At 41.4% G+C, this 25,732-nt stretch overlaps 1 protein-coding gene across 1 annotated transcript in view; it reads left to right on the top strand.

Moving 5' to 3' along the window:
• Positions 1 to 25,732, top strand: part of LOC124788566 (aromatic-L-amino-acid decarboxylase) — a 303,259-nt gene that overhangs the window by 116,153 nt on the left and 161,374 nt on the right. Inside the window, exon 7 of the mRNA XM_047255837.1 lies at positions 8,359 to 8,524. Coding sequence (XP_047111793.1) covers positions 8,359 to 8,524 — 166 coding nt within the window. The remainder of the gene's footprint in view (positions 1 to 8,358; positions 8,525 to 25,732) is intronic.

Genomic DNA, 25,732 nt, shown 5'->3' with positions numbered 1-25,732 from the left:
AAAGAAGATCCGACATTATATCAGGAGGCATCCCATGATTATTGTCGCCTCAGAGCACATAAGAAGTGGAACATCTTCCGTTGCATCGACTTATTGCTTAACAATGAATTATTATTTACATACGGAAAAAGCATTAAGGCATAGTTTTGATGCTCGGGAATGACGTCCTTCGAGAAAAGAAAACTCTCTTTCAAATGGCAATTCTGACGTCTCTTGATCCATGGCCCAAAGAAATACTTGTCGTAAGTTTTTAACAATAATAGCGTTTTCGATCCTCCCCTGAAACACAACACACATCACTGTCTGAGTCCTGTTTACTCGAAATGTTGTCCACCTGTCCTTATTTCACCTCTGTGGTATTAGATGTGGTATGATATAGTCATGAACAAATGAAATAAACACATATAATCTTCGTCCTGATGACGGCATTGAAGCGTCATGGTACGGGGACTCAAGAGATGCTGAGCCTGTTGGGCAGTCATCCTGATAGATGACTGCCCAACCGTTGTCCACAGTTCACAGAGGTTAATCGAAGTTGGTCCAAGGCAAATGCATCTTCCCCAGTGGCGACCTTCGTGTACTCATTAAGACCGTAGTCACGTATCGTGGATAGTCATAGGAACACCCTCATCTCCGCAAAATTTTCATTGAGTCATTCCAACATAATGTGAGAGCAACGAGTCAGTGTTTTGGCTTGCTAAATATACAGGTTACTTCCGTCGTCCTGTAGACCAACAAACGGATGCATGTGATTGGTTTGAACGTTCCTCTGTCGTTTATTGTCGGAATTATCGTTTCATTTCACTTCTACATCCGCCACATGAGAATACCTCCACCACCTGCTTTTACTGGGCGCTGTAGACAAGCAGAAAGCTTTGCCTTAGTATTTGGCGTGCATAGAAGTGTACTCTGGTTCATTCGTGCCCTGACCCCTTTCCAGGCTTCAAGCGTCAAATGGATGTTATTCTGCATCAGTATTAATATCTGTGACGTGCCGTGATAAGTGGTACACTTATGGAGTGACAGAATTTGTACCTCATAGTGAGAAGATAGCTGGTGAATGGTTGTGGGTATCCAGGATTAAACCGGCGACTAAGATCGTTACTGTGGCCTGTCTGTCCGACCTTACAATCAGCGCTCTGTCCCTGTTACCAACACGTTGTTGGACAAGGCAGGTGGCGGCGTTTTCCCCATTATCCAAATGTTCATGTGCATCCATAAAACGGTGGCATGTGAAAAGCACAGTGTTCCTATGACCTTTCTTCTGTTTGGCGATAGGTGTGAGGAACTTGTTATTGTTACAATATAATCCAAAGTTATTGCTGTTAGCATTGCATTTATACATGCCTTAGTGTAAGATCTGCTGTTAGCATACGTATGTATGTATATATGTGACACTAGTTAATAATCATGTTGCCAGAACCGGCCAATAATGACAAATCTACATCTATGTGATTAACCTGCCATTCACAATAAAGTGCCTGGCAGAGGGTTCAATCAACCACCTTCAAGCTGTCTCTCTTGTGTTCCACTCTCGAACGGCGCGCGGGAAAAACGAGCCTTGATTTCTCTTATTTTATGGTGATGATCATTTCTCCCTATGTAGGTGAGTACCAACATAATGTTTTCGCAATCGGAGGAGAAAACTGGTGATTGAAATTTCATGAGAAGATCATATCGCAAGGAAAAACGCCTTTGTTTTAATGATTGCCACCCCAATTCACGTATCGTGTCTGTGGCACTATCTCCCCTATTTCGCGATAATACAAAACGAGCTGCCCTTCTTTGAACTTTTCGAATGTCATCCGTCAGTCCTACCTGATGATGACCACACACCGCACGCCGATACTCCAGAATATGGTGGACAAGCGTGGTGCAAGCAGTCTCTAGTAGCCCTGTTGCACCTTCTAAGTGCTTTGCCAATGAATCGCAGCCTTTAGTTTGTCTACCCACCATATATTTTATCCGAATAAGATAGTCCCGCTGAACCAAGGCTTCTATGAACACTGTGCCATGGGTTTCCATAAGGTCACATATACATTCATATTACAAAAATGCATCTATTTATGTGTGTGTGTGAATGAGCGTGTGTGTGTTCCACATCTCCTTGTAAACCACTACACCGATTTCGACCAAACTTGGTACACTTATCACTTACTGTATGGCAAAAATCACTGTGGTGTAAAAACCACCTGCCTATCATAGTTCAATAGATATGACGTCATAAACGAGATGTGTGAAAAACTGCCTCATCGTGCATAACTTTTAAATTTATTTCTTTTGTGCTACGAGCTCTATTCGCAACAAATTCCGCAGGCAGTATCCACACATACCGCTAAATTAGTCAACAAAATCATATCGTGGTAACAAACATAGTTCAGGAGACATGACATCATAAACACTGAGATGCATGAAAAATTGCCGCATCGTGCGTGACTTTCAAATTTATTACCTCCATTTGCAACATATTTCTCAGACAGTATCTACACATGCCACTCAACGTACCTACATAAATACTTCATTGTACGACACATAGTTCGAGAGATATGACGTCATAAACACTGCTATGTAAGAAAAAATTCCTCATCCGGCATGAAGTTTTAACACTACCCTTTATCATTAAGACAATCCTACAGTCGAGTCAACTTGAGGAAATCCCTGACACCTGGAAGCACTTTTGACAGCTTTCAGCGACGAAGCGCAACGTCTGCAGGCGACAACAAAAGCCATCCACAGAGCTATGAAGAGGTGTTGCTACAGGCCCATTTACAAAATCACGTTGTAGACACACAAAGTGGCTGCGCCCAGCGTCCAGAAACTGTCTAGGATCAGCTCACCCTGAATCTACTGCAGGAGTACTTACAAAGTTTCGTTTCTAATAGAAAATTGGAAAAATGAATACCCGGGAAGTGCCGGGATTGTCAGCTAGTATGGATTATAAAACGACCACGTTACTATATGTACGACTGCATTAAGGATATACAGTATTTCGATATCCTACTTGCGAATTGTTGGAAGAAAGGCGACGTTCTATACCCACCTCAATGTCTGTACTTGGCGTGCCACCTTGTCACGTGTGGTGGAGGATACTTCAGACAATTTTATCATTTCCCCTTGTGCTGCTCCATTCGCAAATGATGAGCGACATGAACCTTCGCGGTAATGTTCCCATAGTGACGAATTATATTCAGTAATCGAACGAATGAGAGATTTTTGCTCTACTTCTAGAGTGAGGGAATTGCATTTACTTATGTTTCTTCCAGTGACTCTATGGCTGGAATCTGCCTTTTGTGACATGCTCTCCCAATAGGGATTTCATTTCCAATGACGTCTCAGCTTTACAGATATTTATCAGTTTACGTAAAACTGAAAGGAGTCACGTCCACAGTGATAAATTGCAAAACCTGGTACTTAGCTGGTTTTATAATCTTTCCGCCATCTTCTTCGGAGTATGATACACAAACTTTGTGGGATAGGAAGAAATTACATATAAAGTTCAATTTGAATTAAAAAGGCAACTCCTGCTCGTAAATAATAAGATTTTCCTAAGGCTTTTGTCTTCTGCACTTTTTCGTACTCAACAAGCTAACTGTTTCACAATGATAAGCCACCTTTCACAGAAATACGAATCCCTACCACCGCACAATCACGTCTCTCTCCTACAGTATTAGAAACATGTCTCTCTATTACTACTGGCTCCACAAGACTGACTAGTACAACGTCTCTTCCCGCCAAGTGCGAGGAAGAATAACAGATATACTATAGTTTTACGTAAAGAGTCTAACAATTTACACAGCTTTCGACGAAAGTATTTAAATTTACTTTACACATGTTTCTACGTATATGTTACAAAATTTAGTGAAGACATCATTGTAGATAACTTTATAAAATCAACATATTTAAGTTTTTCGTTAATAAATGTACTGTGGGACTGTCGTTAATATTCCCATCAACTTAAAGAGATGTCTCCAAGATGTATGAGTGTGAACCTCACACATAATTGTAGTTACTTTCTTTTGTACAATAAATTTATTTTGTCTACCTAATAGGCTACCCCACAGTATTATTCCATACAAAAATGGTGAATACAAAATGAGAAATATATTAACTTACTGGTCTCTATGTTCGCAAAGTTGGAAATTATTCTGATGCCAAAAATAGCTGATCCAAATATTTTTAGCATCTCAACGAAATAATTTAGAGTTTAAGTTTCGTTCAGTACGCATACGTGAGGACTCAGCAGTTTCTATCCTTTCTATTATTTATTGTTGCTGCAATAGATTATTTGGAGGTAAGGTACTTTTGCCAGTGCAGAACTGGATGAAGTATATTTTTCAAAGTTTAAAACCAGTCCATTTGTACAAAACCATTTAACGTCTTTAACAAAAACATTTCAGACCCTGAGAACCATAAAGGTCTAAACACACCATCATCGATTGTGAGTTTTTAACATTTCTGCATGCTCCTAACATATTTTAATCTTGTTGTGAACCAGCTTTATCTGTATTTGTAGGCGTACACTATATATATAAACATTCGTGAAAAGCGATCTCGCCGATTTCTTGGAAATTAATTTCCAAATAGACTCAAAGCACAAAGCATAATTTTATTACTCTGCACACCTGAAAATAGTTATCTAAGTTTGGTGCCGGCTGGAGTGGCCGAGCGGTTCTAGGCGCTACTTTCTGAAACCGCGCGACCGCTACGGTCGCAGGTTCGAATCCTGCCTCGGGCATGGATGTGTGTGATGTCCTTAGGTTAGTTAGGTTTAAGTAGTTCTAAGTTCTAGGGGACTGATGACCTCAGAAGTTAAGTCCCATAGTGGTCACAGCCATTTGAACCATTTTAAGTTTTGCAACAAACTTTAGTGTCTGAATCATGTACGTAGAAGTAGTGCGTCTTAATCGGAGAGTATCGGGAGTTTTATGTGGACCTCAAGCCACAGAATATGCTTAATGAAAATACTGATAACTTGGACCACGAAGTGTTGGAACAGGGCACAATTCTGTGTGTGGTGCATTTCGTATCTATTCTCTGTGTTCTGATTGTAGTGTCACATTGATTACAATCTTTACAACTATCAAAAGAGTCTATGTGACTAGCCAGTGTATGGAAACTTTATGAATTAACATTAATAATAAATATAATTCTAGATATTAATTAATATTTTATAACATCAAAGGGGTACATCATTTTTTCGTAGCAAATATAGGATGTTGAGACTCTTTATTTTCACAAATATCCATTTCTCTCGAAACTTAGTTTCTTTTCTTTGGCCCCTTATGGTCCTCGGTGCCTCATTTATTTTTTCACCTATTGATATTTCTTTGCAAAAAGGACTAATTCATGTAATTATGAATGTATCTAGCCTAAGCGCAAGTTCGAAATTCTTTCATATCTGATGATTATTAGGAAGTCCACCGTCCTACAACACAGTTGGTCCAAAATTCCGCAAGCTCGTATTTTATTTACTGGGTGAAAGTACAGATCTGTAGCTAGGGCCTTCCGAAATTCAAGATGACACCATCAACCCGGTCGCCACTGTCTACGGTCTTTATCGTCTGTCAAAAGGTCAATGCAGTCGGAGCAGGTCATATTGAGAAAGGATGGGACTGGAAACCGGTCGTTCCCTTTCAAAGGAATCACCCCAGCCCTCGTATTAAGCAGTTTTTGGAATATCACGGAAAACCCAATTATGGATAGTCGATCGGGGACCGGAAACGACTTCTTTTCGAATACGAGTTAATTTTATTAACACTAAGGCACGTAACTCGATGTGCGTTTGAGGAGTACTTCTTTATTCACAGATGTTATGATCGCATTTGGCGTATTTATGACAACTGACTGGTTTCAGTTCTAATGAGCCATCATCCCAACCAGTATCTTGTTACGAAAGTAGCACATCAAGTCGCCATCCAGCGCTTGTCGTGCTCTCTCGAAATGAATTCGGTTTGATCGCAAGTGATCACAACGAGAGCTGGATGACTTGACGTGCTGCTTTCGTAACATGATACTGGTTGTGAAAAGCAGTTAACTGTCATAAACCCACCAAATGCATTTAAGACATTTGAAAACAAAAAACAAAAAAATATTTTTTAAATTAGATCATGTATTCATACACGGCAATGTCAAATTTCATTGTTTACGAAGTCATGAAGCCAAACTATAAAACGGTTAATGGTTCCGTCGTACGTTTGGAGGAAGAGTGTTAATAGGATTGATTAGGAAGTGGCAAGTAGCCGTAGGGAGTATCCTTTGCAATGCACGCTAAGGCTGTACAATGTCTGATCAAATGCGTTGGCACATATATTAGTGGACATTAATATGGGGTGTATCCATCTTTCGCCATTAAGACAGCTTTTAATGAGGTGTCTGAACGTCTGGTGCAACGACAAGACATTCTTCCTCAAGAGCCGAAAATAGAGAAGGCTGTGATGTCGCATGCTGCGGTGTTGAGCGAAGCCGACGTTCTAACTTATCCCAAGGGTGTCGCATTGGGTTCAGGTCGAGACTGTGGGCAGACTGGTTTATTTTACGAATGTTACTGTTAACAACCCATTGCGTCACAGATGTTTTATGACATGGTGCAACGTCATGCTGACATAATCATTGTCACCGAACTGTTCCCCTACTGTACGCAGATCACAGTGCTGTAAATTGTTTTCACATCTCTGGGCATTTAGGGTTTTCTTAAGCGCCATAAAGGGACCACACGAAATCAGCGCTTTACCGTAATGCCACCTTCTCTGTACTTCACTGTTGACACTACCCAGCCATTTGCCAAACGCACACACTGGCATCGGTCTGCCACAGCATATATGAGGGTTGCCCAGAAAGTAATGCACCGCATTTTTTTTTCTCAGCCGAAAACAAGGCTACGAATGCGAAACATTGCGTATATATTATTTGAAGTCTCCTAAGTGAGCCCGCCAAGTTTCCGTCACTTCCGACAGATAGCGTAGCTGCAGGACAGTTTCAAAATGGCGTCTGTAGGTGATGAACGTTACAAGCAACGTGGCGTCATTGAACTTCTAACTGCAGAGAAAGAAACTGTGGGGAATATTCACAAAGTCTATGGAGCATCTGCTGTCGACAGAAGCACAATTAGTCGCTGGGCACTGAGGATAAGGTCATCAGAAGGCGATTCGGTAGAACTCCGCGATTTGTAGCTCTCGGGGAGACCATCCACGGCTGTCACACTTGCCATGTTGCAGCGAGCTGATGTTGTCATTCACGAGGACAGACGCATTACGACTCGGCACTTGGCGCTGCATCTGTCAATCAGCAAAGGATTCACACAGTGAAGCATTGGCTCCGCCACCAGGATAAGGGTTGGTACCTTGTTTTGCGCTGGAGGAAGGCCATAGAATGGGGTGAAGATTATTTGCAAAAATAGGGTATGTAGTTAAAACACCATTCTTTCGTGTGTGTAACTCTCATTTTGTTCAATAAATAGTTGTTAAAGAAAAAATGCGCTGCATTATTTTCTGGGCAACCCTCGTCATTCCAAATCGCTTGTTCCCGTTTATCCAATGTCTGGTGGAGTAGCACTTTACAGCACTTCAACTGTCGGCTCTTCAATAGCTACAGAAAGGAGAGTGCGGGTTAGGATGAGCTGTTCGACCATTCTACCCCATTCTTTTCAACTTACTACCAACCCCACTCATTTTACCAGATGGACTGCTGCTGGCACTTTGGAACTCACAACTGAGCCCCTTTGCTGATTTCATGCAGTTTTTTACAGCTACCCCGACCGTTGTGGCCGAGCGGTTCTAGGCACTTCAGTCCGTAGCCGCGTTGCTGCTACGGTCGCAAGTTCGAATCCTGCCTCGGGCATGGATGTGTGTGATGTTCTTAGGTTAGTTAGGTTTAAGTAGTTCTAAGTCTAGGAGACTGATGACCTCAGATGTTTAGTCCCATAGTGCTTAGAGCCACTTGAACCATTTTACAGCTACCCTCTGTCGGTACACGAGGTCTACGCATCTGCCTGGTCTTGGTTTAACTGTAGCTGTTCCTTCGCGCTTGCACCTCAGAATCACATCAGTCCTCCTGGGCAACTTTAGAGTGTGTACGTGACGGTTTTGTTACTGAAGTGACACCCACCGACTAGTTCACCTTGGAACTCAGTGAGGTCTCCTGACCTGACCGACACATTCTGCTGACATTCTCTACTGCCAAAACAATACTCCACGCCTTGTTTTTGTTTACTGGCATGTCCGCCTCTCGTCACATGTAGTGGTAAGTTCTTCTTTAGATACGTATGTCCGGATGCTTTTGGTCAGATAGTGCATACATGTGTTAACGCAACCAACTTCTGATGTTGAGGGCGTGGTGGTGAGCTGTGGCGTGTTTCGGCAGCTGGGCCTGGTTTGCTTCCGGCTGCGCGGCTCGGACCAGCTGAACCAGAAGCTGCTGGGCACGATCAACGCGTCGGGGCGCCTCCACATGGTGCCCGCCTCCGTCAACGACAAGTACGTGATCCGCTTCTGCGCCGTCGCGCAGAACGCCACCCACGCCGACGTCGGTGAGTGCTCGCCCCACCCCCGCTGCCGCCGCAAGTAACTGCCTGCTCCCGCATTCGCTTTCAGGCTGTTCACTTGTAGTGCCGCACTAAGCCCGCGCCCCACTCACAAAGGCGGCTGCCACGGGCCTGAGCCGCGCCAATCGTTGGAAATTCGCATTTCCATCGTCACAAAGGTCGCGTAATCGCCTGGCCTATTGGGCAACGTCTCCAAGTACAATGGGAATCATTTTCACTTCTACAGGTAGCTATCTGCTGCGCTATGCTGCTGGCAGCATCATTAGAAAATACGCTTAGCAACCAAATATATAAGGATGCAATAAAATGAATAAAAAAACCAGCCTCACTTAGCGACAAAATCATGACGATGCACAACAAAATTTAAAAAAATGGTGTTATGCGTGTTGCAAATGTTTAGGATCAAATTTATACAGGGTGGTCCATTGATCGTGACCGGGCCAAGTATCTCGCGAAATAAGCGTCAAACGAAAAAACTACAAAGAACGAAACTCGTCTAGCTTGAAGGGAAAAACCAGATCGCGCTTTGGTTGGCCGGCTAGATGGCTCTGCCATAGGTCAAACGGATATCAACTGCGTTTTTTAAAATATTAACCCCCATTTTTATTACATATTCGTGTGCTACGTAAAGAAATATGAATGTTTTAGTTGTACCACTTTTTTCGCTTTGTGATAGATGGCGCTTAATAGTCACAATCATATGGCTCACAACTTTACACGAACACTTGGTAGGTTTCTAGCGGGCCAACCATGGCGTCATCTTGTTTCCCCCTTCAAGTTAGACAAGTTTCGTTCTTTGTAGTTCTTTCGTTTGACGCTTATTTCGTGAGATATTTGGCCCGGTCACGATCAATGGACCACCCCATATAGGTGGTAGCGTACCGTAAATTAGGTGCTTTCATGTAAGATCTAATTGCTGGAAATGTTTATTTATAAACTAAAAAACTAAACTCTGTTCGAATAGGACTCGGATGACCCTAATGGTACTGATCGATCGCCGTTTCATCCTCAGCCTATAGGCGTTACTGAATGCGCATATGGAGGGGAATGTGGTCAGCACACCGCTCTCTCGGGCGTTGTCAGTTTTCGTGATCGGGGCCGCTACTTCTCAGTCAAGTAGCTCCTCAGTTTGCCTCACAAGGGCTGAGTGCACCCCGCTTGCCAACAGCGCTCGGCAGACCGGACGGTCACCGATCCAAGTGCTAGCCAAGCCCGACAGCGCTTAACTTCGGTGATCTGACGGAAACCGGTTCGCGTGTTGTAGCTGGGTTCCTCCTGTCAAAGCGCTCAATGTCTCGCCCGAACCGTTCGCCGTTGCCAAACTGTCACAGAAATTAATTAACTTACAGTTCCTTGTCCGGCTTTCCTTCCTGATGCGTTCGGATCCCGAATGCTGGATGTAGTCCTTTTATTTTGAATTTTATCACACATGGTAACCACACTAAAGCCTCCCCTCCCTCCCCCTCTCCCCCACACACATCGATGTTAACGATATACACACTTCCATTCACAGCACTAGCTAAACACTACTGGATCAATCCGCGGAAAACGCAATTCAGCGTCATTTATACAGTTATTATAATCATAGAGATCGACTTCTATCAGATAAGCTTAGCGCAACATGGCGTGAAGCCGAAATTTTAAAGGTTGCCAACTAACCTTTGCGCCTGCAACACCAGAATCAGAAATACAAGACCCGTTTTGGAGTGTAATGGCAAAGCGTGATAGATAGCGTATATCTCTAACGCGTAGAAGGTCGAAGGTCCGATTTTCGTCAAATGCAGAGAATTTTCTTTTCATTTCTCTGCATCGAATCAAAAGACTTTGATTATCTTTATTATTCAGTTAACTGGTTTAAATGTAATTTTTATTTCTAATACTTTGCCGCGCTATTTTCATATGGAGTTGACATTTCTTTTGTCTCTCGTTTTTTTTTCTACCATTCTTTTTTTCGTGTCGTCTATAATCTGCAACCAAGTGCGAACAAGCTCGCCCGGTTAGCCGTGCGGTCTAACGCACTGCTTTCGGGGCGGGAAGGCGTGGTGGTCCCCGGCACGAATCCGCCCGGCTGATTAGTATCGAAGTCCGGTGTGCCGGTCTGTCTGTGGATGGTTTTTAAGGCGGTTTTCCATCTGCCTCGGCGAATGCGGACTGGTTCCCCCTATTCTGCCTCAGTTACACTATGTAGGCGATTGCTGCACAAACACTGTCTCCAGTTACGCGTATACCATAATGACTCTATCACGGAAACACTGGGATTACGCTCATCTGGTGTGAGACGTTCCCGAGGGGAGGAGCGCGAGGGCCGAACCGCACTATAACCCTGGCGTGGGGCGGCAGCGGGGTGAGTGGTCTGCTGTAGCCTGTTGTGGGGTTGTGAACCACTAAGGGCTACGGCGGGGACGAAGCCTCTCCGTCGTTTCTAGATCCCCAGTTCCATACAATACAATACAATACAAGTGTGAACAAGAACTGCTCATTGACGGTAATGCAGCATCCCGTGTAGCCAGTGGGAAGAAAGTTTCAGGTAACCAAAGACAGCGGGAAATTACAGTTTTCTTTTGCCGCTAAAACTGAAATTTCGCTGCGAAAGATGGCTATGCAAACAAACATATTATGAAATTTTTCTGTCTTGAATTCGTTCGTAGATGTTAGCCTTAAACGCCGTGAACAATGCGATCATCGTTTTAGTTCTGCCGCAGAATACTGATCGCCGTTTTCTAGTATACATTGCACGTTATGAGTTTGTGGTTAGTTTAGGGCATGCGTTTAAATTCAGGGGTGCAAAACCAGTCGTTTGCCTTAGTTACGTCATTGGCTACTTAAAATCAGCTATCGATAGAGCATCTCCCCTTTCAGTCGTACCCAGCCACGGCCGCTTCAAACATTGCTCTGCGTTACACATGAACAGCGTTTGTAAAATGATCCACCGTGTTTATGTGTTGCATGCTACCGAGCGGTAACCGGCAGCAGATGTGGCAACATCGTAGCGACAAGTGACAGACGTCAACCACCAGGTTATTTTAATCGGAACGTAGTTTCTTTTTGTCGTGACCTTGAGTCGGAAGACTGTATGACACAACTCTCCACACTAGTCTATCTTGTGCATGTCTCTTCAGGTAAGCATAGCTGCTGCAACCCACGTCCGTTTCCAACTGCATGCTGTAGTCAATCCTTGGTGTTCATCAATATTTATGTCCTCCCCTCCCCTATTCCACCACTTACAAGGTTTACGATTCCTTGATGCCTCACATGTGCCCCATCAATCGATTTCTTCTTTTTATGGTCAACTAAAGCAGCACTCTGTCTTCAGGCCCCAAGTGGCCCATCGGGAACATCCGACCGCCGTGTCATCCTCAGTGGAGGATGCAGATAGGAGGGGCATGTGGTCAGCAGACTGCTCTCCCGGTCGTTATGATGGTTTTCTGTGACCGGAGTCGCTACTATTCGATCCAGTAGCTCCTCAATTGGCATCACGAGGCTGAGTGCACCCCGAAAAATTGCAACAGCGCATGGCAGCCTGGATGGTCACCCATCCAAGTGCCGGCCACGCCCCACAGCGCTTAACTACGGTGATCCACTGCGGCAAGGCCGTTGCCTTATGGTCAATTACTGCTATAAATTCCTTTTCTCTACAGTTCTCTACAGTTCCCTTCTATACTTATCCGGTATTAGTAGCTCCTATCACCTTACTGCAACAATTTAAGTTGTTGACAAATGTAAAAACTTACTACCATCAGTTTCAATGCAGCCATTATAGTGATTCACACAGTTTTATCCTACTCTCTAATCTACCCCTGTTGCCTGCTGTGAAATATGACAGGCAGCTAGGAGCGCACTAACCTGTTGCTGTTTAGTTTCTGTTCGAGTTTCACACACTACTAACTTCATAGCGAAAAGTCTATAAATGTGATATCAAGTGGGTCAAACATGGATGTTGTAAGCGGATCTTGCGCTGCTTTTTTACATCATTTAAAAAAGTGTGTGTTCCATGCTTACAAATGCGCAAAATTGAGGCAATAGAATGGCAGCTGCAGCATCCAGACCGCACGGAAAACATAATAATCGATGAAATTATACGTCCAAAACAACACAAAGTTACACACTGATATTGTTATGCGGAAACATTACTTGTTTGGTAGATACAAACAGACACTCAGGTAATACAACTACTCAGTGGCGTAAACACATACTAAACTAAAGTTCGCCACTGAGACAGAAGCAAACCAATCTTAGGCATAACCACACACAGAATCAACAACTACAATTTTGGAATACTCAGGAAAGCTACAGCTACACGTACAACCATTCACAACGATTGCCCATTCCAATCATCCACAGACACACAAGCTCTCAAGTTTCAGATACATGCTACAAAGGCTTACCTGAACTCCACTAGACAGGAAGTAAATACAATACACCAGAAGGACAATGAGGATGGGTACAATACAAAAATAATTAACAAACTGAACAACAAAAGAAAAAACATTAAACAGGAACAAATCGTGAATAAATCATCAGTCACAAAAGGAGCCAGGGACACCAAAACCTAATGAATACAATTACCCTGGAACACCTTACAAAGAACACAGCGTCGCAAATACTAACATGCAGCAACAAAAATCTCCACTAGGTGGGACACATTGTGAAGGAACAAGGACTACATATATCTTTATGCACATACAACGCAGCACAGAAAAATATAAACACTAAGAACACCTCCACATACAAATTTTACAAAGCTGAAATCTATTAGTTACCCTGTCTACGTCGATCAAACACGCAGAAAGTTTAAAACTAGATACTCCGAACACATCACAACCTTAAACAGTGACAGTGCACACTCGACTTTTGCAGATCATCTCACTCAAAATATCCGCCAACCTACCAAAACTGAGACTGATGTTAATATCCTCAGAGAAATCGATAGTCAGGAACACTTCCCACATAAAACGTAGTAATGAAACACCCTCAAATATCCAAAACCATCTGCTTCCCAATCCCATCTCCACCCGTTTTCTAGCTCTCTTCTCTCTCTCTCTCCCTCTCATTACACACGCACACACACATTCAAACACAAACCCGACACATCACATCACTTAAGTTTTCCCCCAGCTGACAAGCCGCAGTAGTTTTGCCGGCCGCTGTGGCCGAGTGGTTCTAGGCACTTCTGTCCGGAACAGCGTAGCTGCTGCGGTCACAGGTTCGAATCCTGCCTCGGGCATGGATGTGTGTGATGTCCTTAGTTAGGTTTAAGTAGTTCTAATTCTTAGAGGACTGATGACCTCAGATGTTAAGTTCCATCGTGCTTAGAGCCATTTGCACCATTTTGCACGGTAGTTTTCACCCAACATTCAAAATTAGTGCCACACTGAACAGAAGCAAAATTGTAAACAAGTGAGCGGTGACAATAACACAGCACTTCTCAATGAGTCTTAGAGACGTAAATCGTTGCTCAAATATCATTTTGTGAAAAATGCGTGTGAGGAGAAATGAGTTGAAAAGGAAATATTAAAAAGTTGTGGAGAACAGTGTACACAATAGCAGCAGAAAGAGATGTCCGCCAGAGATGGACAACAGGATGGAACATTCAAGTACAGTGACACACGCAAACACTAACCACGAAAAAGTATTTAAAAAATAAGAAAATTTCTTCTTGACAATATGCAGACGACATGTTGTCAAAATGATAAAACGGGCACAAAAAAGCCGACCTATAGAAGCCCATTTTCACTAAAAATCTAATTTTCAGGTGAGAAATTGAAACAAACTAAACAAAATGCGAATGTTTTAGTTTTTTGGTCCAAAATAGATAAACGACCGAGAACGTCGTATGGTAAAGAAACAAATTTGATGCACGGACACATAGGTGTCGAAACATGTCTGGGTAAATAAAAATGTAATACGTTGTGTTTTGCACAAGGCAGAGTTTAAAAGAACCCATATTTTATCTGCAATCACGGAAGAAACCTTAATAGCAGCTTCTAGCCCGTTCTAGATAATTCTGCCGTCTACGTTTTTAACGATGTGTTAACTAAAGATTTAAATACATATTACGACAATTGAAAATGGGAAAAATCTTGGAACGCATATTGAAGTGAATAAGAATACAGAAAAGAGGGGCTGATCTCTGTGTTTCGTAAAGTAATATAATTCACATCCTCGGAGCTCAAAAAACAGTAAAATGGATAAATTACGGTTCTATTAGGTGGCGTTGTACAGTTATAGATGATAGGGGGCGAGTGTGACTTAATGATTTTCATCACTCAAGACATGGATATTGTGGCAGCTGATACCAACATCACGATTGGAAGATGCCTCATCCGTGATCAACACACATCGCAAGAAGTGTGGTTCTATACTACTATACGGGATAATCCATCGACAAAACTGAGCTCTGGGCCTACAATCATTTAGCCCCCCTGCTTGCGCACGTAGTTTATTATGGCAGTGTAATTCCCGTTCCACAAGTACTCTAGACATAATACTCTTCCAAGTGTGCATTTCACGGAGTTAACGGCAGCTGATTGAGTAATCTTCTTCCACACGATACATCTTCTCAAAGTCTATTGTGTGGAAAATTCTTTGTCGAGAGCCTTGACCAGTTTTGAACGAGCTAGTTTCTCTGTCTGTCTCCTGGTTCTTCCAACATGTATTTAAGAAATAGCAGTGACCGGTGCCCACTAGACGATGAGAAGATAAAAATATTGTGTTTGAGTATTACAGATATGGTCCTTCTAGCAACATATGAAAAATAGTTACAGGTTGTAGTGGGTACCACTAAAGCAGAAGGAAAGATATAGGAACATTATATAAAGAAAACAAAAGTAAAGACACTGGAAGGAAATAAAAGGGCAAGAAAAAGCTGAATGGAGAAATATTACAGTATGTACGGAGCATTAAATAGCTAAGTAGCAGGATAGAAACCGAATGGAAGAGCAGCACAAAAAGTAAAATCATGATAGGAAAACTGGAAGAGGAATTCTGTAAGAAAATAAGAATTTTCTGCAGCAAAATGGACAAGATTTGAGGAAAAGACATAGAATGTTTTTCATGGAGTGTCCTCTTGTACGGAGTTGAAATACGGACAATGAGGCAGAAAGACAGAGTAAGGCTGGAGGCTTTTGGGATGTGGACATGGCGGAGGATAAAAAGAACAAGTTGGATAGATAGACTGAAGAAATGGGGAGGTATAGAGAAGCGTGGGAGAGCAAAGACAATTATTAAATGTAATAAAAATAAGAAAAGGAGACTAGACTGTATATACATAAACAAAGAAGGTGAGACTTCTAAAAAGCCGTCTTAGAGGGGTATATGGAAGGAGAGAGGAGGCGAGGGAGGAAGGGATTTCAGATGCTGGATGATGTAATGGGTGGCAGCGCATACACCGGCATTAAGATGGAAGCAGTAGATCGCTGGAAATGGAGGCGCAAAATACCTGCTACCGTAGCACATACCTGATGATGATGATGGTGATGATGATGTTGACGACGACGAGGAGGAGTAGGAGGAGGAGGAGGAGGAGGATGAGGAGGATGTTTTTCACCACGATGACAGATTTCCTTCAGTTCGTATGACGGCTGTTCCAAATTTTTTCTATATACATCCATTCGCCGTTCCGTGTGCTACATTTTGCTGCACCAGGCTTTAAATGTTGTTCTGTAAGCTCTTGTAACGAGTAACTCTCCACATTAGACAAACAGACATGACCTATAAACGGAGACAATCTCCACAGTGAACATACCACAGAGGGCTGTGTATTCTGTTTCAAGTCAGAAGGGCCACATACGACATCGATGTTGCAGACAATTAACAAGCACGTGACACACACGCATCGCCCATTCATGAGCCGTATTGCTTTAAATCATCACGAACATTGGTTCCATGTCGCTACAATTTTCCCCTTAAGGGTTTCGGAAACTTACACGTATGTTTGTGGCTCCATTTCAGACAGTGACACTTAAAAGCTCTGTTGTTTCGTTATCACATAACTCCATGTGTCGCCTGCACTTTGCCGATTACATAATGCTGACCCATTCTTGACTTTGACTTGCTGTAAGAAAAAACATCTGCTTAAAAGATTATATTTGAACCTCTCATCGACGTTTATTTCTTACAGAGGAACTATTACCATATTTGGCCTTGAATATGGATGGAAATCGGGTGTGGAATTACTAAAGGAATTTTGGCTTAAAGGGATTAATGGAAATGACGAGAAACTAAACCATGAAGTGCGTACACAGATTTTACTTTTCTCCCTCCTAATGTGTATGTATAGGTCAAAGTGACTGGTAAATTTAGTAAGCTAATGCAGGCCCAATGGTGTTTGTAAATTGGTGTCTGAAGCTCAAATTATGAAAATATGTGGAGCATGAATACTGAAGGTACGTTAATGCCTCTTTTATATTGTATATCTAGCCGATTACCATTCTTACCCTTCCCAAACCGTTTCAGAAAATGAACAAAATTTGTCTATAGCGTGTATGAATGACTTTGAATGGTTCATTACTAAATTCTGATACCCAGTATCGTCTCACCATTGTAACTAGCCTGCCCGTATGTCGTTACTGCTGACTCACTGATTGTATGCTTTCCTAGACAGTAGAACGTAATGGCGGCTGTTAGATTTTTCACTAATTTGAAAACCATATCAGAACGAGGCTTCGTGCCCAGAAACAACATCCCCCATGCGCAAGGTCCTGCAAGACGATTCCCTTTCGCTTTCCCCCTCTTCTTGACAAAGTAGAACACATAGATCTCGATAACACTCGGTCCTCTCAAATTTTCGCTTTTCTGACATGCTTTTCTACAAATTTAGAGCCAGACAATAGTAGTTTTTCTACCAGTCTTAGTTTCGTGGGCAGCTTACTAGACTGGACGCTTCAAACAAAGAAACAAGTGGACGAAATAACTAAACAATACAATGTTCTTCAAGGTGAGCAAAGATTTGTCAAACCACTTAACACGACGAACAGATCGCCGCACATGCTATTCACTTCGTCACATGAATTGGTCCCGAGTGCGCTTCTCGGAAACTTCTGGCAACTGCATGTCGCAGCCACACACACTGGACTGAAAAGGATGGGTTATAAGGCTAGCCTTTTCCACGACATCCACAGTCATCACAGGATTTCCACAATCACTTCAGAACAGTAAAATGCATGCGCGGAGTATCACTGTCAACGCTCCCGCTGTCTTTCAAATTACCAACAGAATCAGGTAGGGTCCGCGACAGCTTTCACATTTCACAATAAAAAGAGTTATAAATCAACTAAATATTAGAATTACTACAAAATAAAAAAACAGAAGTATTTTTTCTCATACACAGGAAAGACTGAAAAAATAATAATGTATCTAGAGACCACAAAAAGTATGACAACAAACGGCACTGTAAGCAAATGCGTTTCAAAATACGTACCAAGAAATAACGCCACATGACCCATTTCCGCCACATAGCTGGTAAAAGACCACACTAGGTATCGAAAAATGTCTCTTGAACTTCCTTATTTATCATTTCCGAATGTACTGCCAGTCTTTTATTTGCAGCCGCATCTATTTTCTCCGTACCTGATCTTTCCCGGCCGTGGGAAGTTCTTCATTTTAAGTCTCAAGCTTCATTGAACATTTTCTGCTTCATCGCCGGTGAGCGTACCTTCTGTGAGTATGATAGCATTGGAGAAAGTTAATAGCTGCGGAGGCCCACGTGTATCCTTCGGATGGCCTGGTGGTAAGTCCACTGCCCCAACTTACCGACAACCTTACATTATCAGTAGCGTTTGGGATGCCGCGGCGAAAGTTCTAAGCTCTGATGCTGTGCCTCTATCAAAACCAAAAGAGAACTGTAGGTGCCGCGTAAGTCTCGAATTACCCAATATAATTCAGAATTATCACAGCAGCGAACTTCGCTTGTGGCTTCTATAGAACAACCGTTGCTAGGCAACTGCCTCTCATTTGTTCCCAGTTTTGCTTCCTAAATGTGGAACAGAATCACTTGTGATCCTATGCCAATGAACTGAGGTATATATTTATATGCGTATTTCCATATCAGAGAAGTGTGAAAAAAGTGTAAAACGATATAAGCAAATCTGCACGGCGTGCCTTTTTTTCATCATGGAATAGCAAGGAGAACTAGATAGTGAATTTGAACCTAGTGATACTATGTGGACTGCGTCATTATTCTTCATGGTTCACCTACGTAGCGTAGATGGCAGCCAGTCGGAGGACCCGGGTTCGATTTGCGGTGTCGCCAAGGATTTTACTTTGGTGGGAGGATTGGTACGGGAAGCAGTCAGCATCGTGAAGCCAACTGAGGAGCTGCTTGACCGAGGATTATCGGCTTCACAGTCTAGAAAATCTGCAAAGCGGCCGGGAGAGCGGCGTGCTGACCACATCCCTCTCCCTATCGCATCCGCATCATGCCGCGGCCGGTAGACATCCACTGCCCTTCGCCGCCTGAACGCGAAGCTCCTCATTACTTCGGTTGATCGCGGTTAATCCTATTATTACTATTCAAAAATATCTTTACTGCAGAGATTTAAGTTTGTTATGAGATTCTGCCTTCATATGTACTAATGTATACAAACAGAATTGCATGAACGTGAAGTCATTTGCCTCAATTACTCATTATTGAGAAAAATATTCTATGATTATGTAAAGATAGTGTGTTGTTAACACGAGAACGAAATTTCCTCGATTTAGAATACCATTAGTTCTTTTATTTTATCCCGTTCGAGAGAAGTGGTACTGCGGTTAAGGCACTAAACTGGTATTCGAAAGAAGTGAAATCCAAATTTCAGTCCGGGCTTTCTGATTTCAGTGCTATTAGGTGTCCGTAATTCACTGCACCAAACTCACAGAGATGGTTCATTCAGTAAGGCTACCATGAATACTTACCACTAGTGTCCTCTCACCCTCCTACTCTCCCCTATTTCTTTTGCAACGGAGCTAGCATCCTGCTCCTAATAATCTCGCTGTCTGCGGGATGCTTAGTCTTCCTTTTTCTGTCAGATTTTGGAAACGAGTGTTGTAACACAAAGTGGCATCTGTGCTACAACAGTTTGTCTAGGAATTTCTGTATCTTCGAGTTATGTATTGCTCTCAAGGGGAAATGATGACTATTCCTGATTTGTCTGTATATTTCTACTTCAATTCGTTCTAAACTTTAGCATACTGTCTCACGCTTTTAGTTATACCTCAAGAGCTTCTTAGTGTTCCAAAAGACGGCCAAAGCACAATCTAAATATTCTTTTGTTATCAATATTTCCCAGAAAGAAACCAGAATGAGTACCGCTACAGCCATTACATGTACCTACTGCAGAGTTGTAACGTGTTCTGTCTCATCTTCTTCGAAATAATTCTCATTCACTAATTTTTATACTGATCTCATACGATATTAGGAAAATAAATTTTACGTTTTTCTTGTATTTAAGTGTTTTATATGGGTAATAAACGTTTCAGATGTCCTTCTAGAGCATCTTTAATTCTTGCTGTGAGGACGAAGTAACCTCATCCGGTACTTTTAAGTGTTTGCGGAAACTTTTTGCCGTTGTTAAACCGTTCTCTCTGAGAATGTGTAGGAAGTGCACTTCCGTGGTTGAGGAACTTCATATGATGTGACGTCTACGCTAGCATCATTTCCTCTGTGAATTCAGAGGAAAAGTGACGCAGCAGTTGTAGTTTTCCGTAATCCTCCAGCAATACGGCACAAATTAACATGCCGGTCACCATCTGCGCGTTTGAGATACGCCCTGCAAGGAAACGCCTCTCGTGACTTTTTCGAGGCCACGCCGAGAAGTAATGCCTCCGAATGTTTTGTGTGAAGTGTCATAAGGCTTTTTAAATAAAGTAAATGTTATTAACATTATACAGTTTTAATTTTCATGTCTACGTATTTGCAGCCGTCTGTCTGTAGAGGGCTCCAAATTGTAGAGTGTAACATGACGGTGTGTAAGGTATCTACGTCGGTGGGTGAGAAACAGCGTGCTGTATTCGAGCTTCGAATTCTAAGAGTTCGTCCACACATGGAGCTCCCCCTCCTTCAGTATGACAATGCCACACCATACACGAGCGCTGCAACATCTGCAACAATCTGACGCCTTGGGTTCACCGTCACCGATCACCGTCTATACAGTCCCACATTGCCCTATCCGGTTTTCATCCACTACTATGTCTTTAAGGACACTTTCCAGGACTTCACTTTGATACTGATGAAGCGTTGCAGGCAGAGGTGATGCTGTGGCTCCATCGACAAAAAATCCAACATTCTACAGTGACGGTATTAAAAAAATTGTCTCTCGTTGGGAGAAATGTGTTCGTCGCCAGGATGGCAATGTTGAGAAGTAAATGTGTGACCTTGAAGAATAAAAATGGAGAATGTTAATAACGTTTGTTTTATTTAAAAAGCCTTAAGAGTCTTCACATAAGAAATTCGGAGGCATTAATTTTCTACATCTACGTCGACATCTACATGGATACTCTGCAAATCACATTTAAGTGTCTGGCAGAGGGTTCATTGAACCACCTTCACAATTCTCTATTATTCCAATCTCGTATAGCGCTCGGAAAGAATGAGCACCTATATCTTTCCGTACGAGCTCTGATTTCCCTTATTTTATCGTGGTAATCGTTCCTCCCTATGTAGGTCGGTGTTAACAAAATATTTTCGCATTCAGAGGAGAAAGTTGGTGATTGGAATTTCGTGAGAAGATTCCGTCGCAACGAAAAACGCCTTTCTTTTAATGATGTCCAGCCCAAATCCTGTATCATTTCTGTGACACTGTCTCTCATATTTCGCGATGATACAAAACGTGCTGGCTTTCTTTCAACTTTTTCGATGTACTCCGTCAGTCCTATCTGGTAAGGATCCCACGTCGCGCAGCAGTATTCTAAAAGAGGACGAACAAGCGTAGTGTAGGCAGTCTCCTTAGTAGGTCTGTTACATTTTCTAAGTGTCCTGCCAATAACACGCAGTCTTTGATTAGCTTCCCCCACAACATTTTCTATGTATTCCTTCCAATTTAAGTTGTTCGGAATTGTAATACCTAGGTGTTTAGTTGATTTTACGGCTTTTAGATTAGACTGATTTATCGTCTAACCGAAGTTTAACGAGTTCCTTTTAGCATTCATGTGGATAACCTCACACTATTCGTTATTTAGTGTCAACTGCCACTTTTCGCAACCTTCAGATATCTTTTCTAAATCGTTTTGCAGTTTGTTTTGCTCTTCTGATGACTTCATTAGTCGATAAACGAGAGCGTCATCCGGAAACAACCGAAGACGCCTTCGTAGTTTTCGCACATACTGGTTGATTTTGCAGAATATGGATAAAGTGCTGGAAACAATCTCTGAGCAGACAAGAAGCAAAAAAGGCCGTGGCGAGATACGGCCGGAAATGTTCCTGAAGAGGTACACCAACTTGTAAGTGAACATAATACACCAACTTGTATGTGGAAATAAAAGATCTTTGACAAAGTAGGTGTCAATGTTGAAAGCACGCAGGAGAACACACTAGGCAAGCAGGAAAGTTATGTCTGCTCTAGTGTCTTAATGATACGTTGGCAGCGAACCCTCAGCACTGGTTTAGTTTCAGCAGATTGTAATTATTTCACAAAAAATCATCAACCTTATATATAAGAGCTTTTCAACAACTCCTCGACAGGAATGTGCTTTTAAAATAGCGGAAAACATTTCTAATCTATTTTATGACCTTTACAAGCAGTCACAGAGTCAAGGACGTACATAGCACAACATACTACTGAAGAATCATCCACAAAGTAAGTTATAATGCGCCTAGTATATCTACAGATACGACCTGTTCCTATGTCAAAATCACAAGAGTTGCTAATGAATCCATTATATAATGCTATGGTTTTAGATATTTGTAAATATCCTAAGGCCGAAATTGTGCACTCGTATATGAAATAAAGAGAAAGGCTGCTGAAGGCATCACGAAATTATAATACCGTAAATGTTTTGTTTTATTAGTGGTGCTTACGTTATACTTGTACAATATTAACCTCCATCACGAATATCGCTCTAAAATGTTATTTGCATCCACTAGATTTTTCTGGAGTTTATCTCGGCTACAGAATGTCGTAGAACAATTACGTTTCATTCGTGGAAAAATTTCAGCCGTCTCTTTCTACAAAAGTTATTTGCATAAAATAAAGACTGAGATAGTTACTTAAAAACCACACTTCAAAAGTGCATGTTATTCGAAGCTTTTTTCATCCTTACAGTTAATAAATACGGAAAAATTATTTAATAGCATGGTAGTGCAACTCTTTGTGAAAAAACTAAGACTTAAACAGCTAGTTTAGGGCCATCAGCTAAGAAAATTTAGCCAATTATCGGGAGCGCTTTGTTTTCTAAAAGAAAATTAACATACCTCAAAAATTAATTTAAAAAATTTTCAAACATGTACTTTTTTGACTTACTGCGGGCTATACTTACAGCAAAGAGCAAGTATGAGACTGTGAATGTTAACGGACTATAGAGAACCCTATTTTTAGTGGTTTCTACAAAATATCTCGAAACGTAACAAAGCAGCCGATATTTATAAAAAAGCGATAGATAGATCCCTTTAAGCCCTACAATTTTCTCCTTTAACAATTTTAGATCGGAGATGCAGCTGTTAACTTGTTTAACAAAAATCTTTTTTACAACCTCGTGGATTTTTTTGGCCATGTTCGCTATGTTCATGTAATTCAAACTCTAGTTAAAATTTAATTTCCTGTACAATCATATTATTTTGTTTTCAGGAAATAATTTTTTCCAAATTTAACATTAGACCGTCATATACTGCTTGTACTATTTCGCAAAATCACACTTTATACAGTTAATGCTTTTAACGAAGAAGCAAGCTTTATTCTAACTTCAGTGTCGTGAAAACCAAACTTAATACTATCATCTTTTTTCTCATTTTGGCGGAAACAAAATTTGTGTTGTCATTTTCTTTAACTTCTTCTTTCATTTTGGTAGGCAGTAACAAACACACGAAAAACAGCAATACCGCTGTGAAGTCTTTACTACTATCTAAACGATCTGAAATCGTAGTTATTCGCCCTTGATATTGTGATGGAGGCGTGTTGCAACTTCCAGGCACGTATGGTGGAACAGAGAGGATCAAGTTCCCATTAACTCTTTCCATCTGCCACGTTCAGTGAAAGGCGGCATACTTTCCTCAAAAACACCACGCTTGATGGGACATTAAACTCTAGTTCCTCTCGCTGGTAGTGGCTGCGCGTGCCTGTTGCAGTGGTCCTCCTCAGCGATATTCTAAATTATTTTTGTTGTTACTGACTAGTGGCACACGTTTGGCAAAGTGAATACCACCGAAAACACACACTTTATGCTACTTTACATATATATTTATTAACTTTTTTATCCCAGTGAACACTTAGTCTTAGTGCGGAAATAAACTGTACATTGGCGTAAATCTTAGTGGGGAAATAAATTGTACATTGCGGTTAGTCAATTAGATTAGGTTGTAGACAATTGCCTCGTGATTCCAAGTTCAGAGTAGCGTCTCCTATTCATAAATTATAATTACTCCATGCAGAACCTGGTATTCCATGAAACAGGCGGTCCTGTTGATCGGATAAAAATGTCTTCCATACGTCTGGTACTCCCAATAAACTCTCCCTCTAATTTGACAATTAGGAATCGCAGGGGAGACATATTAGCGGAATGAAGCTCTGAGGTTTTACGTAAAGCGTTCTTGACGAGACAGAGCTATCAAGGATCTGGCCCCTGTCCGACATGTTATTTTATTTTAAGAGGAAAGTTCAACATTTCAACATTTCCCCCTTTATGGAGTATTCAATTAGAATAAGGAGTCGCAGATGGCGAAGCGGACCTACAACATTCAGTATTTTACGGCATATAAGAACTGTATTAAGACAACGAGAAAGTTAGAGGTATCCTTAAGATGACGTCATGAACTAAAAAAAAGTCAAATGAGCTATAAACTCAAGTGCGACTAAAATGGAGGAAGAAATCGGCAGTGTTCTAGTTTAAAAAACGATAGAGATGTTCTAATGAAGTCAGTCGTGGAAACCCTTCGCAATCGTAACCAGGATGCAGAGTGATATTTGAACATCATTCCTCCCGAATGCAGTGCCATTTTATGCAGCGCTGTAGTGATATTAGGGGAGAATTGGCTTTACGTTTTTATTTTTGTAAAATCTCGCACTATGTAGGTAAAATCTCTGATAAAATTAACCAAATTTTCACGAAAAGTAATGTGAGTATACCATTTCGTATAGAGAATGATGTGAGGCGTAAACTTCAAAATATCTTGGAAGAGAAGTTGATATATTATCAAGCAAATATATACAAGGTTAATTGTGAACAATGTGAGAAGAGGGACAAACAGGTAGGAACTTAATGATTAGATTTCATGTACATTCCAGCCATTCTGGTTCCTCAGCCTTAGGAGCACATGTGAAATCATGTGTACGCATTGCTGCTAATATAGAAAATGATATGAAATTAATACTCAAAATTGGTACATGTATACGTATGAACTTACTAGAAGATATTTTTTATAATACAAAATGACACCCTGACAATATTTTAAATGAGGCAAAGAAACTGAAGAACAAACCTTTTTAGAGAACTTCATGATGTCTTATATTCTACATCTTTCTTATCTTCATGCCAGAAGTGTGCTACTTAGGTAATTCTGGTTATTACTCCTATGATCCTCAATAAACAGTACCCTATGATTGTCCAAATGAGTAAGATGATACTTATATATCTTACGAGAGACTGTTAGAGCCTGAGGTCTAGACTGTTCTATACCAGAGGTCTAGATTGTGTGCTGTACCTATATTTCGTGTTCTTTTGACACAGACGTGAGGTATAGTTTTTGTAATTTTTGTTTTTTTATTACTTTTGGCATATAATTGGTCTTGTATTCAGCGGGATAGTTAATTCTATTTACTCTTGACATAACTTCACACTCTACGTTTTATTGATGTAATTTATTATCGTTATGTATAGTACAAATCTGTTACTATGAGATCATCCTTACAATGTAAAGATTTCCCATATATACATAAGTACTGTACTGTCTTGCATTAGTAAATTAAATGTGACATGGTAACAAGTTCTTCACATAAAGTTATATAAGGGCAGTTATTATCAGTAAATTTTAACTGAGATATTTGTATGACCTAACTCATTATGGAC

This window comes from Schistocerca piceifrons, chromosome 3 (genome assembly GCF_021461385.2).
Source record: "Schistocerca piceifrons isolate TAMUIC-IGC-003096 chromosome 3, iqSchPice1.1, whole genome shotgun sequence".
Taxonomy (NCBI): domain Eukaryota; kingdom Metazoa; phylum Arthropoda; class Insecta; order Orthoptera; family Acrididae; genus Schistocerca; species Schistocerca piceifrons.
This window is presented reverse-complemented; position numbering and strand designations above follow the sequence as displayed.